This window comes from Mirounga angustirostris, unplaced genomic scaffold (genome assembly GCF_029215605.1).
Source record: "Mirounga angustirostris isolate CCGP_5_RB_7025 unplaced genomic scaffold, mMirAng1.0.hap1 SCAF_13, whole genome shotgun sequence".
In the NCBI taxonomy this organism is placed as follows: Eukaryota; Metazoa; Chordata; class Mammalia; order Carnivora; family Phocidae; genus Mirounga; species Mirounga angustirostris.
The window spans coordinates 96,315,499-96,334,584 of record NW_026991721.1 but is presented as its reverse complement, the minus strand read 5'-3'; the positions used below and the strand labels follow the sequence as shown (position 1 = coordinate 96,334,584).

Genomic DNA, 19,086 nt, shown 5'->3' with positions numbered 1-19,086 from the left:
CTTCTGACAATTCTATGTTTCTCTGGGGGAGTGGGAGCTTTTAAACATATTTTTTTTATAACCTCTTTAATATAAATAGACAACCCAGTGTGATGGGGGGAAATGTCTGGAGTGGGAGGTGTATTTAACCCTGTCTCTAGCATCCCAGCAGATCTCATTCTTTTTTGCCACAGGGAGTGTTGGGTTCCTGCGTTCGAACCCCAGGTAGGAACTAGGAGGGCTTTTCCTGGTGTGGAAGGTCAGTGTTGAGGATAAACAGGGGTTTCAGGATAGACAAAGCTGCCTCTGCTTGGACCGCACCCTTTGAAAATGGTTTTTGTCCGTGTTTATAGAGCTTGGATCCTTTGAGCTACCCATTTCTTCCCGTTCCTGGGCATCCTGGGCAGCTGTAGATGGAGGGCTCCTGCTCTGGTGTGTTCTACCCTGTCTCTGTGCTGTCCAGTCACTTTGCTCGTGATTCCATGAGAGGGCAGTAGGATGGCAGGAATGCCTCTCTTTCTCGCTCTCACACTCTCTCTCCCTCTCCCTCTCACCCTCTCCTCTCCTCTCCTCTCCTCCCCTCTCCTGCCTTCAGTGTAAACCCATTTCTTGTCAATTATAGAATCAAAGAGGATGACTTCACGGACCAGACACTGAGAATGGGTGTGAGTGAGGATGGGAGGCAGCAGGGTGGGTGAGCACGCAGCATGTGGCCTGGTGGAGCTGGTGAGAACCCATCCTCGGCTCAAAGGAGAGGGAGGCAGCTGGGCTTAGAAATCACAGGATGATGTCAGTGTGATTGGGAAGTGCTAACAACAAGCAGTGCAAAGAATTGAGACCAACTGGGTGGGAAGGAGATGTGGTGAATAACCTGACTGATGGCTGGCTTGGGGGGTTCTACTCCCCCATCCTCCACTCTCTCCCTCCCAAGCCCGCCTTTGTGCTCTAGGAATGAGGGAACTGCAGCGTCGGAGACCTCATAGCTTTTGGGGGGTATGTTAAATATTCATGAAATGCTCTTGCACCGCCTTCCTCATGCAGATGACAAGGTTGTTTTTAAAAAGGCAGCAGATATTTGCCTTGAGATACTCAGGGGCCTGGGGCTGTGACAGGAGGAGAAAGAAGGAGTCTGAGCACGGATGAGCGGAGAACAAAGTGGTGCCGAGGGTGCGGCCCCCGCCCTGGCCTGTCCGCGCCCCCCCCCCCCCCCCCCCCCCGCCCCGAACACCAAAGCAGGAGACGGTACACTGGGGCCTGCGGTGTGCATCCTGGGCAGGCCTCGGCTTGCACTGTGATGAAGAGCAGGGCCAAGTGAAGGGAGAGGGGTATGGAGTCAGAATCATTCTCCCCGATACTCTCAGTCAGGCACTGTGGGCCATCTGCAATAAATGTCTCGTCTCCCTCTGCTATCCCAACCCGCAGGACCTACCTCTGGCTGTTGAGTTGTTGCGCTTTGTTGACACGGGCTCAGAGAAGGCAAACTCCTTTATAGTAGCCATATTTTAATATCTTAATGTTTAGGTAGACAGACTAGGATAAGCTCCATCATGGGAAAATCTTCTTTTGAAGAATATAATCGTGAGAATGGCACAGAGTTGGCCTAACATTCTTGTCGCCTGACTGCTTTCTCTCATGCCTAAGAATGGGAGTCTCTTCCTGCATCTGCTGTCCTCTGACTTTTGAAAGGTTACTTGTTTTTCCCTCGTCTTGAATATTCACAGTTAACATTTGTTTAGCATTTTTCATTTAATAAGCACTGTGACAAATAGTCTAAACCCTTTGTAACTTGTGAAATGAATAGTTCATCTCCATTTTACAAAGTCGGAGCTCCTAGGCCCACACGACACACTCATTTTAAAAAATTCAATCAACAAGTATTTGCTGTGCATTTATGTGCCAGAAACTAGGCACTGAGGATGGCAGGGAGCTGACCTGGTGAGGGAAACAGAGGGGAAATCAGCAGTGGTGTTACAGTAGTTGTTGTGACGGGACCGGAAGGCTCATCTCAGGACAGCTGCCCCGGGGGTCAGGGAGGGCTTTCTGGAAGACGTGATACTGTGAGGGCCAGTGGGAGTTTGTCCGGGTAGATCGTGTGTGTGTGTGTGTGTGTGTGTGTAGAATGTGCATGGCATCTCAGGAGCAAGGGGCAGTCTGCCTGGAGCTGGGCCCTGGCAGGCAGCTCTTGAACACTGGAGGGCCCCCCAACAACCTTGGGGTGCCTGCGGATACAAGCAGTGATTTTGTGCTGTGCTGTGCAGTGTGTGTTGGTGGAAGAGGAGGCAGACTGGGGAACCCGGGCCTTCCTGGTCGCCGTCTGAGCTTCTTCCCTCAGCAGACCCTCGAGTGAGGCTGGAGGAGCAATTTGGTGGGGCTCAGAGTGTGACCGTTGGCTAAATAAAGTGAAATAAGGAAAAAATAAATAAAAGAACATGCACGGCCAGGTAGTGAAATGGCACCAGGTTCATCCACAGGCGGGAGGATGCGTGCAGGCTGTGGCTGCCCGTGACCCTTGTGAAGCAGGCAGGGCCGGGCGGGAAAGGCTCTGGGCCATGTGAGCAGATGTGGACTTTATCTTGAAGGCCGTGGGTGCTGTTGGTGATCTGACCCTCCTCTGTCCCCTAATGCAAGGTCTGTTGCTCTTTTCTCTTCATGAGATGAGCACGACACGGGTGGATTGGCTCTGTCAGACACCCCTCCGTCACCCTGAGAAACTCCCACCCCCTGGGGGTCCGTGGAGCCCCTCAGACTGGGTACTGCCCCCCAGCTGCATGCTGGCCTCTGTCGCGAGGATTGGGATGAGCAGGCCTGGCCTCACTTTGCTCCTCCTGCTTTTGAGGAGGAGGGGCTCACCTCCCCCCTTTCTCTTAGCTCAGTGGTCACAGCGGATTTCTCCCAAAGCCGCAGGCTACGGATGTTGGGAAGATGGGCAGCCCTGGAGGGTACCCTGCCTTCGAGCTGCCAAGGCATGAGGGAAGCCTCCCCTTCTCTCTTTCACTGCCTGTTTTTCTCCCTGGGCCTGGGGCCGGGACAGTATCACCACTGTGTCCAGTGCCCTTTGCTTTGGGCAGCAGAGGCTCATAACCAGGGCTGCCTGGGGCATTTCACTCTTCTCCATACTCAGGGCAGGATCTATGTCTTGTTCCTGTATGGGTCCCCAGGGCAGTGCTTGGCACGTAGAAGGCATCCGGGGAATGACCATGTGCGTCTCACAGTAAAACATTAGTGGAACATTTACGGGACACTTAGGGTCCGCCGGGCACTGTTCTCCGTTCTCTAGCTCACTTAGTGTTAACTCATTTAATCTCTCCCCAGACCCAGTGAGATAGGTCCTCCTGTGTCCCCATATTTTAGAGGAAGAAACTGAGGCACAGAGAAGTTAAATAATGGGCCTCAGGTCCCTGTAAGGGTGGGGATTTGAACCTAAGTAGTCTGTCTCTGAAGCTGAGCTCTGAACTGCTCTGCTTTCCTGCCTCTCTTCACCATCCTTGGAAAGTTTGGGTTGGCTGGTCAGTAGGCGGATGGGCGCGTCTTCGGGTTCAATAGATCCTTTAACAGATAGCATGGATGAATGCTGTGTTCAGAGCATCTGCGGGGACCTCTGGACTCCAGTGACCAGGCTCCTTGCGTGAGTCTCCAGGGTGAGGAACCTGGAAGTGTCAAAAGTCCCTGCTCAGAAGTCGTTCACACCAGCAGCCCAAGTGATGTTTTCTGGGAGGAAGGCTTCTCTGAACCCAGGAGAGAGCACTGGCTGTATTTCGAGGAAGGGGTTTCTTTTGTTACTTTGGCTGGCATTCAAGGTTTTTCTAGTCTTTAAAGTGGGGTTTGTGCATGAGAACCAGGCAGCTGGACAGGGTGCTCCTATTGAGAGACGCTGCCGAGGGGACCCTAGCAATAACAGCCTCAAGCTGCGGCACCTTTGATCCAGCTTGGCTCCAGGGCTGTGCTTATCCATAGAGAACAACGGGCCTGGGAGCAGGACCATTTCTGGCAGACGTGGGACTCTGCGGTGCAGGCCAAGACTTTTTCAGAACCAGGCAGAGGCCTGAGGCTTTGCCTGTTTCAGCCATCCCCATCGTGCTCCCCCGTCACAGGTCAGACCTGTGTTCCGAAGGTCTCCCAACCCCTTTATCTTCATAGCCATTTCCCCCGGTAAATCTTGTCCTGGCTTCTGCTTTTCGGAGCATGCAGCGGAGAGGGTGGCTTGTGCAGGGAAGGCTTTAGGGGGAGAGCCAGCCTCGTCACTACTGATGAAGGGCACTCTCCTTCTGTTATTTCCCTGCTGCCTTTTAAAAATGGAAAAAACAGAAATTTTAGACTTTGGTACTTTTATGTGATTTTCCATCATCATCATCATCATCGTAAATACATACTGACTTTCTAAAAAGTAAATACTGACTTCTGAGTCTGCAATCCTGTGATTTGGCTACTGGGGCTGGAATGAGACATTTATTCCTTGAGAACATGGTAGGCGGTGATGGAGTTCAGTGCACTGGTTTCCACGCCTGTCAGTGGATGGGGCCGGTTGGGTGTCTGTAAATCACCACAGACGTTTAGATTCGGTAGATCTGGAGTGGAACGAGGAATCTGGGTTTTAAATAGCTGTTGGGGTGTTTGATAACCACTGGTGTCAGAGCTGGAGCGCTGGCCCGTACAAGTCAAGGAATGACAGTTCCATTTTGTTCCAAGTCTCTGAAATCATTTTATTAATTCTTGATGCCTCCTTGTCTGACATGGTCTGCTGCTTCCCAGGAGTCTCCGAGAACAAGCCAGCCAGAAGAGAGGAAGGATGCTTCTCTGGATTCCGATGCTGCAGGGCCCCCCACTCCTGGCAAGCTCCTCAGCCAGGGTGCAGACAGCAGTCTGAGCAGCGCTGATGGCAAAGGGCAGCAGGGAAGAGGGGCAAGTGCTTGGCTCCTGGAAAAAGAAACGGATGAGGAGAGTGATCCTGGGATGTCCAGGAATGGGGTGGACCCTGGGGGCAGTCAGCCTGCCAAAGCCAACGAAAAGGAGGCACCAGAGGACCCAGCGGATGCAGGAGAGGGGGATCCCAGGAAGGGAGAGGCCGAGGCCGTGGAGGAGGCTTCCGACCCCAAAGAGAGCAGATCAGACCAGAGCAAGGTAAGTCGCCCTGTGCCCCAGAGACTTGCTGCTCCCTCCCTGTGCTGCGCTCTGAAGCCCCGTGCAGATCCTTGTCCCTACAGCTTCGCTTGCAGGCCCTGCAGTGGGCTGTCACCAGCAGCCAGAACCCTTCATGGTGACACATCTGCCCAGACCCAGCAGGCAGCCAGAGCCTGACTGAAACTCCAAACTTGCTGGCATTAGCAACTCAGTAGAAATTTGCCTTTCCATTGGCACCCTCCTGGGACATTCTTGTTCTTCTGTTGTACCTACTTTCTCATCCTGCCTCCCCCCTTCTACTTCTTGACACCAGCCAGTCAAAGTTGCTGTAGTCTGCGTTTCTGCAGAGTTTCTGTAGAGAGGGGAGGACACTGAGGGGGTGGGGACCAGGGGAGTACTTGGCCCCAGCAGCAGTCAGTTAGGTTACCAGAAAACTTCTCTGATGGCATGGGAGTCTTGCTTTGACAAGACCGGGCCAGTGACCCAAATGCCCACAAGTACTTCCCAGTGCCATTGGCATTTTCAGTTTTCTGTCCCTTAGTCCTGCTCCTCTTCCAGGTAGATGGTGAGGGGGTTCATTTAAAGAGCTTTAAGCAGCTTCCTGGGAAAGATACTCTCATTCTGTTTTTTAGGACAGCATGAACCTTCCCTACTGCCAGTTTCCTAACTGTCTCCTTTCCACTTTACTTGGCTCTCCTTACATGTGTAAATCCTTGTTGACCTCAGTCAGAATCCTTGTTCGGCCCCAGTGAGGTGGGGGGCTGATGCATGTGTCCAGAAGGAAGGGGAGGGTCCAAGCCCTCTTTCAGGTTTTCCAGAAGAGGTGGACTTTGGTGAGGGCTCAGCCCTGTGTTGGCACCATGGCCCGAACAGCATTCCCTGGGTGGTGATCCCCACGCTCTGTGCTGTGCTCTGGGTAACTTCTCGGTGGGTCTGTTTCCCCAGAAGTCGGAGATTAGTGAACACGTGAAGGAGCTGCAGCTCTTGGACTCCACCGATTCTGACCCCAAGTCCTTCCTGGGCCTGGTGAGTCTGAGGTGGGGGCAGCAGAGTGGGGTGAAGAGCGTGGATTTGTCAGTCCCTGTGGTTCATTTGCCTGGCATCACACAGCTTGAAGTGGGGATGTTAGAATTCAGACTTGGGTCTTGCCTCACTCTCGTTTCTCCACCCATCAGCTAAGAGTAACGCTATCTACTTCATAGGCTTCTTGTGAGAAGAAGGTGAGGTAAAGAATGTAAAGCGTTAGCCTATAGACCTCAGGTAACTATGAGCAATCGTTACTCTTTCTTGGGTCTGCAGTGTGAATTGTCTGGGAGATATGTGGTCTAGAGCCTCTGGACTGTAGCAGAAACATTACATGAATCTAGGAGGTTAGAGAGAGTGTGTGTTGTGCGTGCGTGCGCGTGCGCGTGCGTGTGTGTGTGTGTTTATGGGATCACCAAGCAATGGCAAGGACCAGTCCTCAGGCTGTAGCTAGGAGGGATGCTGGGCTTACATTTCCAAAGAGAAGACATTGTCCTGGAATGTCAGCATGGATGGATGGTCGTTCTTTCCCAGGCGTTCCACCCAGCCTGCTGTCTCCTGGCTGCATTTGCCAGGTCTGTATCTATGGGGAGTAGTTGAGGGTGCTTTTTGGCAGAACATCACCTCTGGAAACCATGCTCCATCTGTTTGGAGGAGGCAGATCAAAGGGAAGGGATTAGCGGGAGAGGGTCAGGGATGAACAGTGATGATAGGAGGGGGTGTGGAGGAATTAGGAGGCTGTGTGCTCTAGCCCCTCATTGAACCATGGGCTTAGGAGGCAGATGGCAGCTACATTAAGTGGAGTAGAACTCAAACTGAAAGGAAAATGTCTCCAAAAAAACAAAAACAAAACCCACAAGCTAGGAAGGGCAGGCGGAGAGTCACTGTTGCCAAAAAGCATCATGAAGAATAGCCATGTCCTAGGACTCTTGGAAGCAAGGGCTCCATCTCCCCTAAGGGAGTCCCCGTGTGGAGAAGTGTGTCTATCAGCGTTTTTCTTCTCTATGGGAGTGGATGGAGGAAGCCATGGGACAGCAGGACCAGACCTAGGCCTGGGCCTCCTGCCATTTATCAGGGCTGATGACAGAACTGTCCCTATTAGCATGCTGTCAGGTAGCAATCCTTCACTTAGCCCTGCAGGCCTCTTAGGCTCGGAGGGGGCAGGATCAGGGTCCTGTGGCAGCCAGAGGGCGGCAGGGAGCTGGCACTGGTGTAGGCACTTGCTGTCCGTCCCCAAGAGAAGCCTGCGGAGGGAGCACCACTAATTAATCCCCATTGTCCGGAGGGGCCCTGGAGAAGGGGAAAAGAGCAAGCGGTGATCAGCCCACCATGCCTCGCTTCCAAGCCTGCTGGGCACTTTGGCCTCCCTCCTGGCACCCTGTTTGGGCACCAGGAGGGTGAGACAGCTGGAAAGTGACATGCTTGCAGCGTGTGTCCTGCAGAGAGCTTGGGCTTTGGAGTCAGCCCAGGACACATCTGACCCACCAGCCCCATTGCTACTGAGCTGTGTGACCTTGGGTGAATTGCGTGTGCTCTCAGACCTGCTTCCCCGTGAGAAGCCATAAGAGTATCAGTCTCATAGGGCTTATTTTTTCCCCTATGGTTTTATTATGAAAAATTTCAGACATACAGAAAAAAGGATTTTCGAGTGAATACATATCCTTACCACTTAGAGTCTACAGTGACCATTATAATTGCTGTATCATACCTTTCTGGACTACTCATAGTGTTATTTTGAAGATGAGAATAGCTAGTAGATGTGGAAATGTTTTGCACAGTGCCTGGCCCGCAGTAGGCACCTTGCTGGAAGGCGGGGAGGCAGAGGAGAGGCCCTGGTGGATGCTGTGACGGGGGCAGCATTGACCTCCCCCTCCACTGTCTCTAGGACTTTGGTTTTCGCAGCCGGATCTCGGAGCACCTGCTGGATGTTGACGTGCTTTCCCCGGTCCTGGATGGAGCCCCCTGGGAGGTGAGTCTCTCTGGGTGGCAGATAAGCCCCAGCAGAACCCTGCCCATCCCAGGGTACATTTCTGGAAGCTCCCTCCCTTCTAATTCAATAGGGCCTGGCCCTGACTGTGCCTGCGATGGGCTGCCAATCATTCCTGCTCTTTGCTGCTATGAATGAAGTCATCCTCCCTCCCCGACCGCAACATAAATCTATGTGTCTATCCGTTTATTTAGCAACTGAGGGTTGACCACTTGCTCATGTGCAAAGTACTATAGACTGTGGATTTCAAGGCATTTTACGACCTGGCCCATTCAGCCCCTGCAGGCTCCTCCTCAGCCCACCTGCCACACACCAGCCGCCCCCACCACTCACCGTTCCTGGGGCATACCACCCACTTCCTTCACTGCTCCACCTGCCCTGCTGCTTCCCCTTTTGTCCCAAGCTCTTTCTTGGTCTTGGAGGCCCACCTCTGATGTCACCTCCTCCAGGCAGGATGAATCGTTCTGTCCCTTTGCTCCCCTTAGTGCTGCTTCTTCTGTTTTATGGTTCTTGGGTCTGTCTCCTAGATGTAAGCTCTGTGTGGGGACATCTGGCCCCCAGAAAGGTACAAAGATGACTCAGACACAGATCCTGTCCTTATGGAGCCTTGAAGCCAAGAAGGTCATCCTTTCAGACTCAGGGCTCCATTCCCCCATTTTTATTACGATCGCCCCACTTTGTTATCTATTTTACATTTTAGTTTGTTACATAGATTGGCCTGTGGTTTTTTTTTTCCTTGAAAGTGAGAGAGGGCGCTCTCTGCTGAGCTTGGTGTGATTTGTAGGGGGAGACAGTAGTGAGTTGAACACTGGAAGGAGCGGGGAGGGGGGGCCGTTAGCTGCAGGCTCTGCCCAGGCTGATGCCATGAGCACTGGCAGCCCTGGCAGGAAGCCTTCTGCTACAGGCACTGGGAGGTATTCCCAGGCAGGATTTCTATTTTTTAATGGAATTTGGGGGAGCTGGCTTTTAGTTCAGGCCTTGCCCTTCCTCGCCCATCCAGATGGTACCGTCGGCCCCAGCAGCTGGGGCTCCGGCTGCCAGTGGAGAGGCGTGGGAGGCTGTGGGTACAGGGCTGGGGACACAGCCGTAGGCCAGCCCAGCCAGAACCCCATGGGTGAAGATGGAGTCTCCTATATCACTCAGCATCAGGGAAATCCAAATCAAAACCTCAATGAGATACCACCTCACACCAGTCAGAATGGCTAAAATTAACAAGTCAGGAAACGAGAGATGTTGGCGGGGATGCGGAGAAAGGGGAACCCTCCTACACTGTTGGTGGGAATGCAAGCTGGTGCAGCCACTCTGGAAAACAGTATGGAGGTTCCTCAAAAAGTTGAAAATAGAGCTACCATACGATCCAGCAATTGCACTACTGGGTATTTACCCCAAAGATACAAAAGTAAGGATCCGAAAGGGTACGTGCACCCCTGGATGTTTATAGCAGCAATGTCCACAATAGCCAAACTGTGGAAAGAGCCAAGATGTCCATCAACAGATGACTGGATAAAGAAGATGTGGTGTATATATATATATATATATACAATGGAATATTATGCAGCCATCAAAAGGAATGAGATCTTGCCATTTGCAACGACGTGGATGGAGCTGGAGGGTATTATGCTGAGTGAAATAAGTCAATCAGAGAAAGACCTGTATCATATGACCTCACTGGTATGAGGAATTCTTAATCTCAGGAAACAAACTGAGGGTTGCTGGAGTGGGGGGTGGGGTGGGAGGGATGGGGTGACTGGGTGATAGACACTGGGGAGGGTATGTGCTCTGCTAAGCGCTGTGAATTGTGCAAGTTGAATCTCAGATCTGTACCTCTGAAACAAATAATGCAATATATGTTAAGAAAAAAAAAAAAAAGATAGCAGGAGGGGAAGGATGAAGGGGGGGAAATCAGAGGGTTAGACGAACCATGAGAGACAATGGACTCTGAAAAACAAACTGAGGGTTCTAGAGGGGAGGGGGGTGGGAGGATGGGTTAGCCTGGTGATGGGTATTGAGGAGGGCACGTTCTGCATGGAGCACTGGGTGTTATGCACAAACAATGAATCGTGGAACACTGCATCTAAAACTAATGATGTAATGTATGGGGATTAACATAACAATAAAAAAATTAAAAAAAAAAGATGGAGTCTCCTGCCCTACCTCTCCCGTTAACTCTGATGTCCCAGAACAGACGGGGCTCCCGTCAGCGTGACAGAGGGAGCATGGGTCCTCGGATGGGGACTGGCCCTGGTAGAGCTGGGTTTTTGTGCCTTAGGCTAGGGAGAGGGGAGGAGCAGGAACAGGGGGGCTGGCATTTGTGGGACGCCTTCTCTGGGCCAAGAGCCGGGCTTTATGTACATGAGCTAACATAATCCTCACCATGAGCCCTGTGAGCTGCAGGTTACTGTCCCAGTTTATAGTGGAGGAGACAGACTCCCCAGCTAGAAAGTGATAGAGCAAGAGCTCGAGTCCAGGCCGACAACACTGCCATCCCCCTGAGGCCCCTACCCCTGCAGGAAATATTTGAACTTCTCAACAATAGCCCTCTTTTTCACCAGCTTGCTAGATCTGCCTAGACACCCAAGCTTTAAAATGAGATTTTTTGGGGGCGAGGCACCTGGGTGGCTCAGTTGGTTAAGTGTCTGACTCTTGATTTTGGCTCAGGTCATGATCTCAGGGTTGTGAGATCGAGCCCTGTGTTGGGATTCACGCTGTGTGTGGAGTCTGCTTGAGATTCTCTCTCTCCCTTTGCTCCCCGCCCCCGCCCCCATGAGATTTTGTTTTTTTGGGTTGCGTTTTTTTTTTTTTTGGATACATGGTGTAATCAGTGCCTGACTGGGAAGGGGGCATCGTTGGCTACTGATGGGACCTGGGTACTTTGGGGGGTCCCGGAGTGAAGCAGTGGAGCACCTTATCTTCCTCCCTTCGGGTGCCCAGATGGTATCTTTTCTGTCTGGAATATAGCGCGCTCTCCTTTCACCACGTCCCCATCTCTCCAGGGTCCTTCCTCTTCCACACATGCTTGGCTGCTGCCTCAGTCACTTCTGCCCATCATTGCAGTGTCTCTGTCACTGGTGCGGCAGGGCTGGGCCTCTGTGCATTTGAGGGTTCACGGATGTCTCAGCTTTCTCTTTGCAACTGCCAGTGAAGGCTTCCGATGACAGGAGGCAGGATTTTCTTTTTTGTATGTTTTCTCCTGTAGTCTCTGGCTTCTGGCTCTGCAGACCGTGGCTGTGGCCTCTGGCTCTTCCTCCCTAGGCCAGCCAGGCCAGCCTTGGCAGCAGCTGTGAGCCTGGGGGCTTAGCCAAAGCCCTAGGGGGGGCCATAATACAGTAGAGGGGCCTTCTCTCTGTGTCCCGAGTGGTCATCCTACTCAAGAGCCACCTCTCAGTACTTCCTCCTAGGTGCAAGAATTGGTTGGAGAATTAAGGCACTCAAATGCTGACCTCCCCAGTATGCATTTTCCCCTGCTCCTTGCCTACAGGCCCAGAGGCTGGGAAGAGAAGACAAGGATGGCAGCCAGTCCAGCCAAGATGAGCTGCAGAACAAGCAGTCCAGAGGCTCGGAGAGGTACAGTACGTGGGAGGCTGCCCTCAGGGACCTTGGGGATGGGGTGGACTTGGGCAGAATGCCTGGCTCAGTGCGCTCCTGCCTGAAGGCAGATGGTGAGCTGACTGGATGGCGTCGCAGAGTCTGTGTGCGTGCACACACACGTGTACACGAGCATACCCTCGGATTCTGCACCGAGACAGGATGTGGGTACATTGGGTGGGACTTTGTGCGGCGCTGTGGGCCCGGGCTGGAGGAACTGGCTGGAGGGTCAGTACTGCAGCTCGGAGCTGTTGCCCTGCCACATCAGAAATGGCTGCAGCCAACTGTGTGTGCATGTGCGTGCATGTGCAAGAGACACACAGACAAACCGGGAGGGAGAGCGGAAAGACTGGGAGAGAGAGACAGGACCTTCCAGCTTCTGAGGCTGGAGCCACAGTGAGAGGAGAACTACCACCCTGGACGAGGAAGTGGGGCAGTCATTCTGCTTTTTGAGCCTGGAGGAGCTAGCAGCCTTCCTAGGAGCTGCAAGCTACAGCTTCGTGCATTTTCTGTAGTCTGACCATTCCAGTCTGGCTTCTCTCTTTCTCCCTATTTTCCGCTCAGTTCTTCCATCCCCGCCTGGCCTCAGTGATGGTGAGCGCTGGGAGTGGACACAGCCGTGAGAGGGCCCAGCTCTCACCCCGGGACGGGCAGATGCAGCGCAGGGACCCGGGAGGGCAAAGGGAGAGCACAGTGGGGAGGTTCCCTTTTCTGCTTTTCTGGCTGCTTTGCCTTCCATGGCTCCCTGTGGATGTAGGGCCGGGGCTGGGGCCCTGTCTGGGAGGAGGAATGGACCCAGATCCACATACCACACTCTCCAGTTCTCTCCCTGCTCTTCAAACAGCAGACCTTACTCTGCTGCTCTGGCTGGTCTGACCAGGTTGTCTCCTCCACTTGTGCCTGGGAGGTGGCACCAGAGTCCCCTTCACAGCCAGGCCACTGAAGAAGGGCCTCCGCAGGCCTCTGAGGGGCAGCCCAGGCAGGAGCACGCAGAAGAGCCTGGGGAGGACTTTGCAGTCAGCTCCATCCCGCCTGGTTCCCTGCGGAGGTAAGGGGGAGCTGGAAGCCTTCCAGGCGTGTAGTTGTGGGTGCAGGGGCTGAGAGAGGCTGCTGGGGTGCCTGGAGAGGTGGGGAGCTGGGGTGGGTTCACAGGTTTCCACTGAGTGCCCCACGTGAGCTGGGGAATGAGGAAACCTGCTTCTTCCTAGTTCTTAGTCTATAGCTAAAATTGGGGTGCACCATCTGATTAGGGGAGCCTAGAAACTCTTGAACTAGGAAGCATCTCCTGTGATCCAGCTGTCTTCCTGCTAGGGGCTCGGGCAAGACTATCTCCCATCTGGGCTGTGCTGTCAGGGGGGCATTTGTCCCAGTCCCCACCTGCCCGTGCTCCCCACCCCTTAGCAGTCATCCCACTTCTAGTTCTACAGCAAACCGAAAGAGAGCCCCATTTTGTGCTGGGCCCCTGGGGGAGGGAGGTGCAGAGTCCTAGGCTTCCCTGAGGCTAGCTGAGGGGACCTTTGTGCCCCAGCCTGGCCCAGAGCCTGGGTTGCATTTGCTAGTTCTTCTGTTCCCCTGGTGAGAGGAAGATGCTGGTTTTAGAGCACATTCAGTTGGAGTGAGTCACTGGGGGAAGCCTAGCAGCAGCGATATTCGATGTTCGGTGCACAGCATCCACTGACTACCTGCTGTGTGCAGAGCCACTCCTTGGGCGCCGTAACCCTTCCGCAGCCCACACGGACGTGTCTGTGGCCTTCAGTGTAAATAGCCGGGGAAGAGGCGGGGGAGGGGGGGAGAGTGAGGCCTGAGATAGGGACACTTAGGTGGGGCTGATTTCCCTTGTCCTCAGGGCTCTCTGACCCTGAATGGGTGCATCTAGAGCCTCTTGCCTTCCCACCAGCTTTAATACAGTTGCTTCCTTATTGCTATCAAGGGAGGAGACCCCAGACCCACCTGCCGCCCACGAGAGGGGCAAGGAGCAGCGCTCCCAGGTCACGGAGCTGGGCCTTGGGCAGGAAGAGGCCAAGGAGCCCGAGGAGAAGGTGGCGGCCAGCCCTGCCCCGCCAGTCTCTCCAGAGGCGTAAGGGCCAGTGTTAATGTCTGTCCCCGTCCTCCCTTGTGTGTGCTTTGCTTTAATGCCCACCACTCTTGGGTGGTAGGGAGGGGGTGGAGTCGGGGGAGACTGAGTGTGCCCTTTGTTCTGTGTGCCGCTTTGAGACCCCAGGCAGCTGTGAATGAAGGTGGACGTGAGGGCTAGCAGAAACCCGGTAATCCTGTTTTTCCCTCTACCATGCACTGTTTTTCACTTTCTTAGCAACATTTTATTGAGGTATTTACATGAAAGTACATAAATCTGAACTGTACGAATCAACAACGCACGCCTACACGCAGATCAGAGGTAGAACATTTCTGTCCCTTCAGAAAGTTTCCTCATGCCCCTTTCCTCCCCGCGCACCGCCCCAGGTCACCACGCTTCTGGCTTCTGTCCCCTAGGTTTGCCTTTCCAGTTCTCCAGCCTGACATAAATGGAATTATACCATATCCGGATAGGCGTTTTGGGCCTGGGTCCAAGGCTCACCTCCGTTGTTACCCACGCCCTTCTAAAACTTAGAGACCATTGAGCTTTCCTCCTCCCATTGTCTCCTTCCCCTCTACTGCTTTCACAGATGAGGAGACTGAGGCTCGCAGTGAGGGATTTGCCCAATATCACATCGCTGGTGGGTTGTCTAACCAGGACGAGGCTCTGGTCGCTGGAGCCCTCGACTTCCTACTCAGTGTGCGGCCACTGGTCCTTTTTTCTGCGTGGAGAGACAGGAGCCAGGGTTATGGGTTTGTTGCGTCTGTGAACCAAGTGCCACAAAAGGATTAGGAATCGGAGCTGACTGTTGAGTAGGGACGTGTTACTCACAGCTGGCAGGGCGCATGAGCTCCTGACTCTTGTCCTCACCTCCACACTGTGCAGTGACGCAGGGAAGGGGCAGCCCCGCGTTTCAGGTAGTGACAGCTCTGACACTGAGGAGTGACAGGGCTTTCCCAAGTCTCCTTGGTGGCTGTGGACACCGGGGCAGGGTGCTTTCTATGAGGACAGGAGACAGGACCCTCTGGGCAGAGGTCAGAGGGCGTCTTCCTGGCAGCTTAGGGATGGAAGCTGGGCGGCCAGGCCCCTCCTGAGCTGTCTGGGTTGATGAGATGCGCCCCCTTACTTTGTGTTTCTTCTCCCAAACTGGTGAGGCCGCCCCTGCTGGGTCTCAGAGACACATTCCTCCACCACACAGTTTCACTTTACTAGCATGCTTAGGGAATGTCTTCTGTTCCTTTCCTGAGTCTTTTCAGGCCCCATAACTTCCCTGTTACTTGTCTTCACAGCTCCGTTTCTGTGTGTTGTGAGGAGTAGCTCTGTGTCTGGGTCTCATTTGTACCTGTGGGATTTTAATTTATGGAGGTGACTGAGTGACAACACAGGCCAATGCCATTAAGGAAGAATTTATTACTTATGTTTCCAGAGAGAAAAGGGTGTGCCACGCCATGCTAGGCCACAAGGGGAAGGAGCAGGATGTGTCAGGAGGCAGAAGAGGCGAGAAGGGAGAGCATGGCCCAGAGCCTTTATTGGGGTTTCCGTGGGAAGGAATGGGCAAGGCAGGGTAAGTACCTCGAGTGAGTGTGGGATTGGATAGTTTGAACAATGTTGGCGGGCTTTGGGCTATGGGGGTGGCCCGCCAGTTGCCTGGTTCCGGGCCCAACCCTGCAACCCTGCGACCCTGCTTGATTTGTGATTTGGTGTGAGTTCTGGAAGAAGATGCTTCTGGTGTGGTGCCCTGGGGGATTGGTTGGTTTGCATATGAAAGACACGTTCCCTGCCATCAGTAAGAGCAGGCTAGTCCTGGGACCCGCCTTCTCTCCTCTACCAGCAAACTTACACAGATATCAAAACATCATAAAATAACAAAAAACCAAAACCATGATTCATGCAGTCTGTCGCCTTTCATAGATGTTGTCAAGCTGGATCAGAAGGAGTTAGGGGCAGAGGTCGGGCCAGCAAGCAGCCGCCCCTGTGTGTGCTCTCTGCGGCCTAAAGGCCTGGGTCCGAGAGTCAGGAATAGCCTCCCCTTGGTGATCCCGGCACCTCTCATGAGGTGTTTGTAAAAAGGGGGTAAACGAATTTAAACCACTGGGCTGAACGTGAAAGGGATGGGATCTCTTTAATTGCAATTTTAGGGGCGGTGCAGCCAGTCGAGAATGTCCTGGGCACCACCGCCTCCTCCCTCCCCACCGCCTGTCCTCCCCACTCCTTCCCTTCCTTGGTGGCCAGCCTGAAATGATGATGCCCCTACGGAGCGTCCTCTTGGCCGCTGCCTGTTGGAAACTGGGTCTGTCTGATGCTGACACCTGAGGAGTGGCCTCGAAATCAGACCCGCCTCTTCCTCTGGAGGCTTCATCTTCCCTGTTGTCTCCTCAATCAGTCGGGCCATCGTTGACGGCCTTGGACCAAAGCGGGGCGTTAGGGACACTTAGAGCTCTAAAACGGGGACAAGGGGAAGAGCCTGCTGGAAAGCAGCCCCCTTCGCCTGGGTGCTCGCCCGTGCGCGTCGCCTGGGTGCACACTGCTGCGCCATCTGAGGTCCCGTCTTTCTGCAGCATCTGTTCCTCGGGCTCCACATAGCTACGCAGCCCACAGGGGAGACAGACATTCAGAGGTACCATCTCAGGGGAAAAAAAGATGTTTTCAGCCAAGGCTGGAAATGAGTTGGAGGGTTGATGAGGCGCAGAGCTGTGGGGGGAGTTTCTCTGGAGAGCAAGACTCTCAGAAGAGGTGGTGACAGTGTCTCTTAGATCCGCATCAGTTGGGCTGGGTCAGGGGACCTGGAGGAGAGCCGGGAATGGGAAGGGGGATGGAGATGGGATTGAGAGCAGAAGAGAACTGAAGGCCTGGCCCAAGGCTGTTTCCGGTCTGAGTTAATGATTTTAGGAAAGGGGGAAGGAAAGATCTTAATGGTATTTCAGAGACGTCAGGAGCCTTTTATGTCTTCCTTCTCTCTCTGGGCTCAAGGGGCCCAGACGGAATTCCAAAGCCCTTGTTTTCTTTGCTCTTCTAGTCTGATCCCGGCCACCACCTTCCATCTGCTGCAGTGAGGGGAAGGCGGTCCTGCGTCCCCTCTTGCACTCTTGCGCCAGTGCTCCTTGGTGTGGACCGTGCCCGTGCCGCTGACGGGGCTAGCGTGCCTGGCCTGCCGTGCCTGCGCACTCTCGGGGAAGGGTGGTGGTTGTGTGGCGAGACCAATTTCTAACAGAAGATGAGGGACCTGGGAATGCACACAGGCTCTGGCCTTTAGGAAAGCTGCTCCCAGAGGCGAAGTACTTTATCCCTCTTACGCTTTCGTGCCTCCAAATGTTCTTGGGTTTCTTTCTGGGCATTTCCTTCAAGAACCCTCATTACTTCATAGACATCTTTTCCACCAGGACCATTATTCCTTATCTTACCACCCACCTTATGCATCCAGGTTAGCACTGAATTTCTTTTACCCGTTTCTAAGCATGGAGTTAACTCTGAGCAGATGAAAACGTGGCATCATCAAGGAGAGATGGAGCAGGACATTCTTGGTGCACTTTTGCTACTGGCTTTGGCTGAGGGAACAGTCTCCTGCCTGGCTCCCTTGGCCTTCCTGTGCCGGACCTCCACGGACTCTTCTGGGTGTCAGGGCTAGGAGACTTGCTGCTGCTTCTGCCTGTGTTCAGTTTGGGAGGCAGAGAGCAGCCTCTGGGGACTCCCCGAACTGCTGGTGGGTGCCTCGAGTAGCAGGCAGAGCCCTAGTGGGGACACAGGAACAGGGCCATGAACCATCCTGGGGAGGACTCCATTATGGGCAGAGCTTCAGTCTCTCCCTGTGGCTGCCAGGTCTTGAGCCACATCTTCAGGTTTTCACATTGGGCTACAACCTGCCAGGTCCCCCAGAGCCTAATATGGGCTACCCTTCTCTCTTGGCCCCTGGGGCCTTAGCCACAGTGGGGCTTGCCCTGTGAACAGACACTGCCTATATCTTTGAGGGGCTAGCCTTCCCACTGGCCCGGGGGTGGCCTGATTTGCATATGTGATTCCTGACCCCTGGGCCCTCCGTGAGGATTCCTTGTGTGTTGTTCTGGATCTGTATAACAGGTGGATATTAAATCTGGTGAAATGCTGTCCCCCACCCTTGGCAGGCGATCTACGGAGCCTGCAGCTCCCCCAAAGCAGGCTTCATTGAAGGCCATGGAAGAGGCCATGGCCCAGGACCTGGAGCAAGACCAGAGGCAGCTCCTGGAATCGAAGCAGGAGAAGATGCAGCAGCTGCGGGAGAAGCTGTGGCAGGAGGAGGAAGAGGAGATCCTCCAGCTTCACCAGCAGAAAGAGAAGTCTCTCAGGTCCTGCCCCTCCCCTTAGGCAAGCTGCCGGGGCCTCGCAGTGACATGGGGAGCAAGCGACCCCCCGTCTCCCGCCCCGGAGACCCGAGGCCCCACCGAGACTCCTCCTCCTCCATGGCCTGTGTGGGGGAAGGGGCTCCCTGGTTCGTCTTTTCGGGAGGGAGTTGGGAGGCGTGATAATAGTGCAAGTAGCTAACACTTTTTGAGAGATGGCCCTGGTCCCTGTGCTTTATATCTGGTAATTGGTTTAGTCCTGAGAGTGACTCTTACGGGGTACTGCTGTCAGCCCAGTCCTGCAGGATCTGTGATACAGATGAAGAGACTGAGGCATGGACAGGCTAGGTGCCTTGTCCAAGGTGTCGAAGTTACTGAGCAGTGGAGCCAGGTTAGCCCAGGCAGCTGGTCCCTGGAGCCCGTTTTCCTAACCACTACGTTGTCCTCTCTCTCAGGAGTCAGGGCCCTGTTGGGACCCAGTGAGATTGGTGGGGACCACATAATACAGTCTGAGGTGCTATTTCCCAGAACCCAGAACTTTCTATTTGGGTTCCTGCTCTTTATGTAGCTGGCTGGGATGCCCTCAACGAGTAAGACACTTAAGGCTGGGCTGGGTCTGTGTGGATGAGATGATGTGTACACATCTGTAAACAAGCTAGAGGTTATTTTTACAGGAAAAGGCCATCCAGGGCTGGCATGGCAGCTCCAGAGTCACCAGGTCCCTGGCGGTCCTTTAATTTCTCTGCTGCCTTTAAGTGCTGTCTACTCTCAGGGTCTCTTCAGAGTCCAGCGTGGCTTCTGGATCCCCAGCCATTGTGTCTGGGCCTCAGGCGGGAAGGATAGGGACAGAGTACAAAAGGGGTACCTTCCAGCTCATTTGGTCCATTTTAAGGTACTTTCTTGGAAACTTCACCCAGTAACTTCTGTTTATTCTTAAAGAAGTTCTCTTGGAAAGTTTACTCAATAATTTCCATGCGTATCTGATGAGTTACCCCTGGCCACAAAGA

The 19,086-nt window shown here is 53.7% G+C and overlaps 1 protein-coding gene across 17 annotated transcripts in view; it reads left to right on the top strand.

The window, feature by feature from the left end:
- The window catches only part of CEP164 (centrosomal protein 164), a 62,363-nt gene that overhangs the window by 29,800 nt on the left and 13,477 nt on the right, over positions 1-19,086 (top strand). For 9 of the 17 annotated variants that reach the window (XR_010407099.1, XM_045894944.3, XM_054512268.2 and 6 more), the window contains 8 exons: positions 4,729-5,097; positions 6,043-6,123; positions 8,006-8,089; positions 11,586-11,671; positions 12,537-12,740; positions 13,623-13,769; positions 15,193-15,330; positions 17,885-18,085. Coding sequence is in view for 16 of the 17 variants with exons in the window: in XM_045894944.3 (XP_045750900.1) it covers positions 4,729-5,097; positions 6,043-6,123; positions 8,006-8,089; positions 11,586-11,671; positions 12,537-12,740; positions 13,623-13,769; positions 15,193-15,330; positions 17,885-18,085 (1,310 nt within the window). In the remaining variant the exon portion in view is untranslated. The remainder of the gene's footprint in view (positions 1-4,728; positions 5,098-6,042; positions 6,124-8,005; positions 8,090-11,585; positions 11,672-12,536; positions 12,741-13,622; positions 13,770-15,192; positions 15,331-17,884; positions 18,086-19,086) is intronic. The other 8 variants (XM_045894952.3, XM_054512274.2, XM_054512270.2 and 5 more) reach the window with 7 other exon arrangements.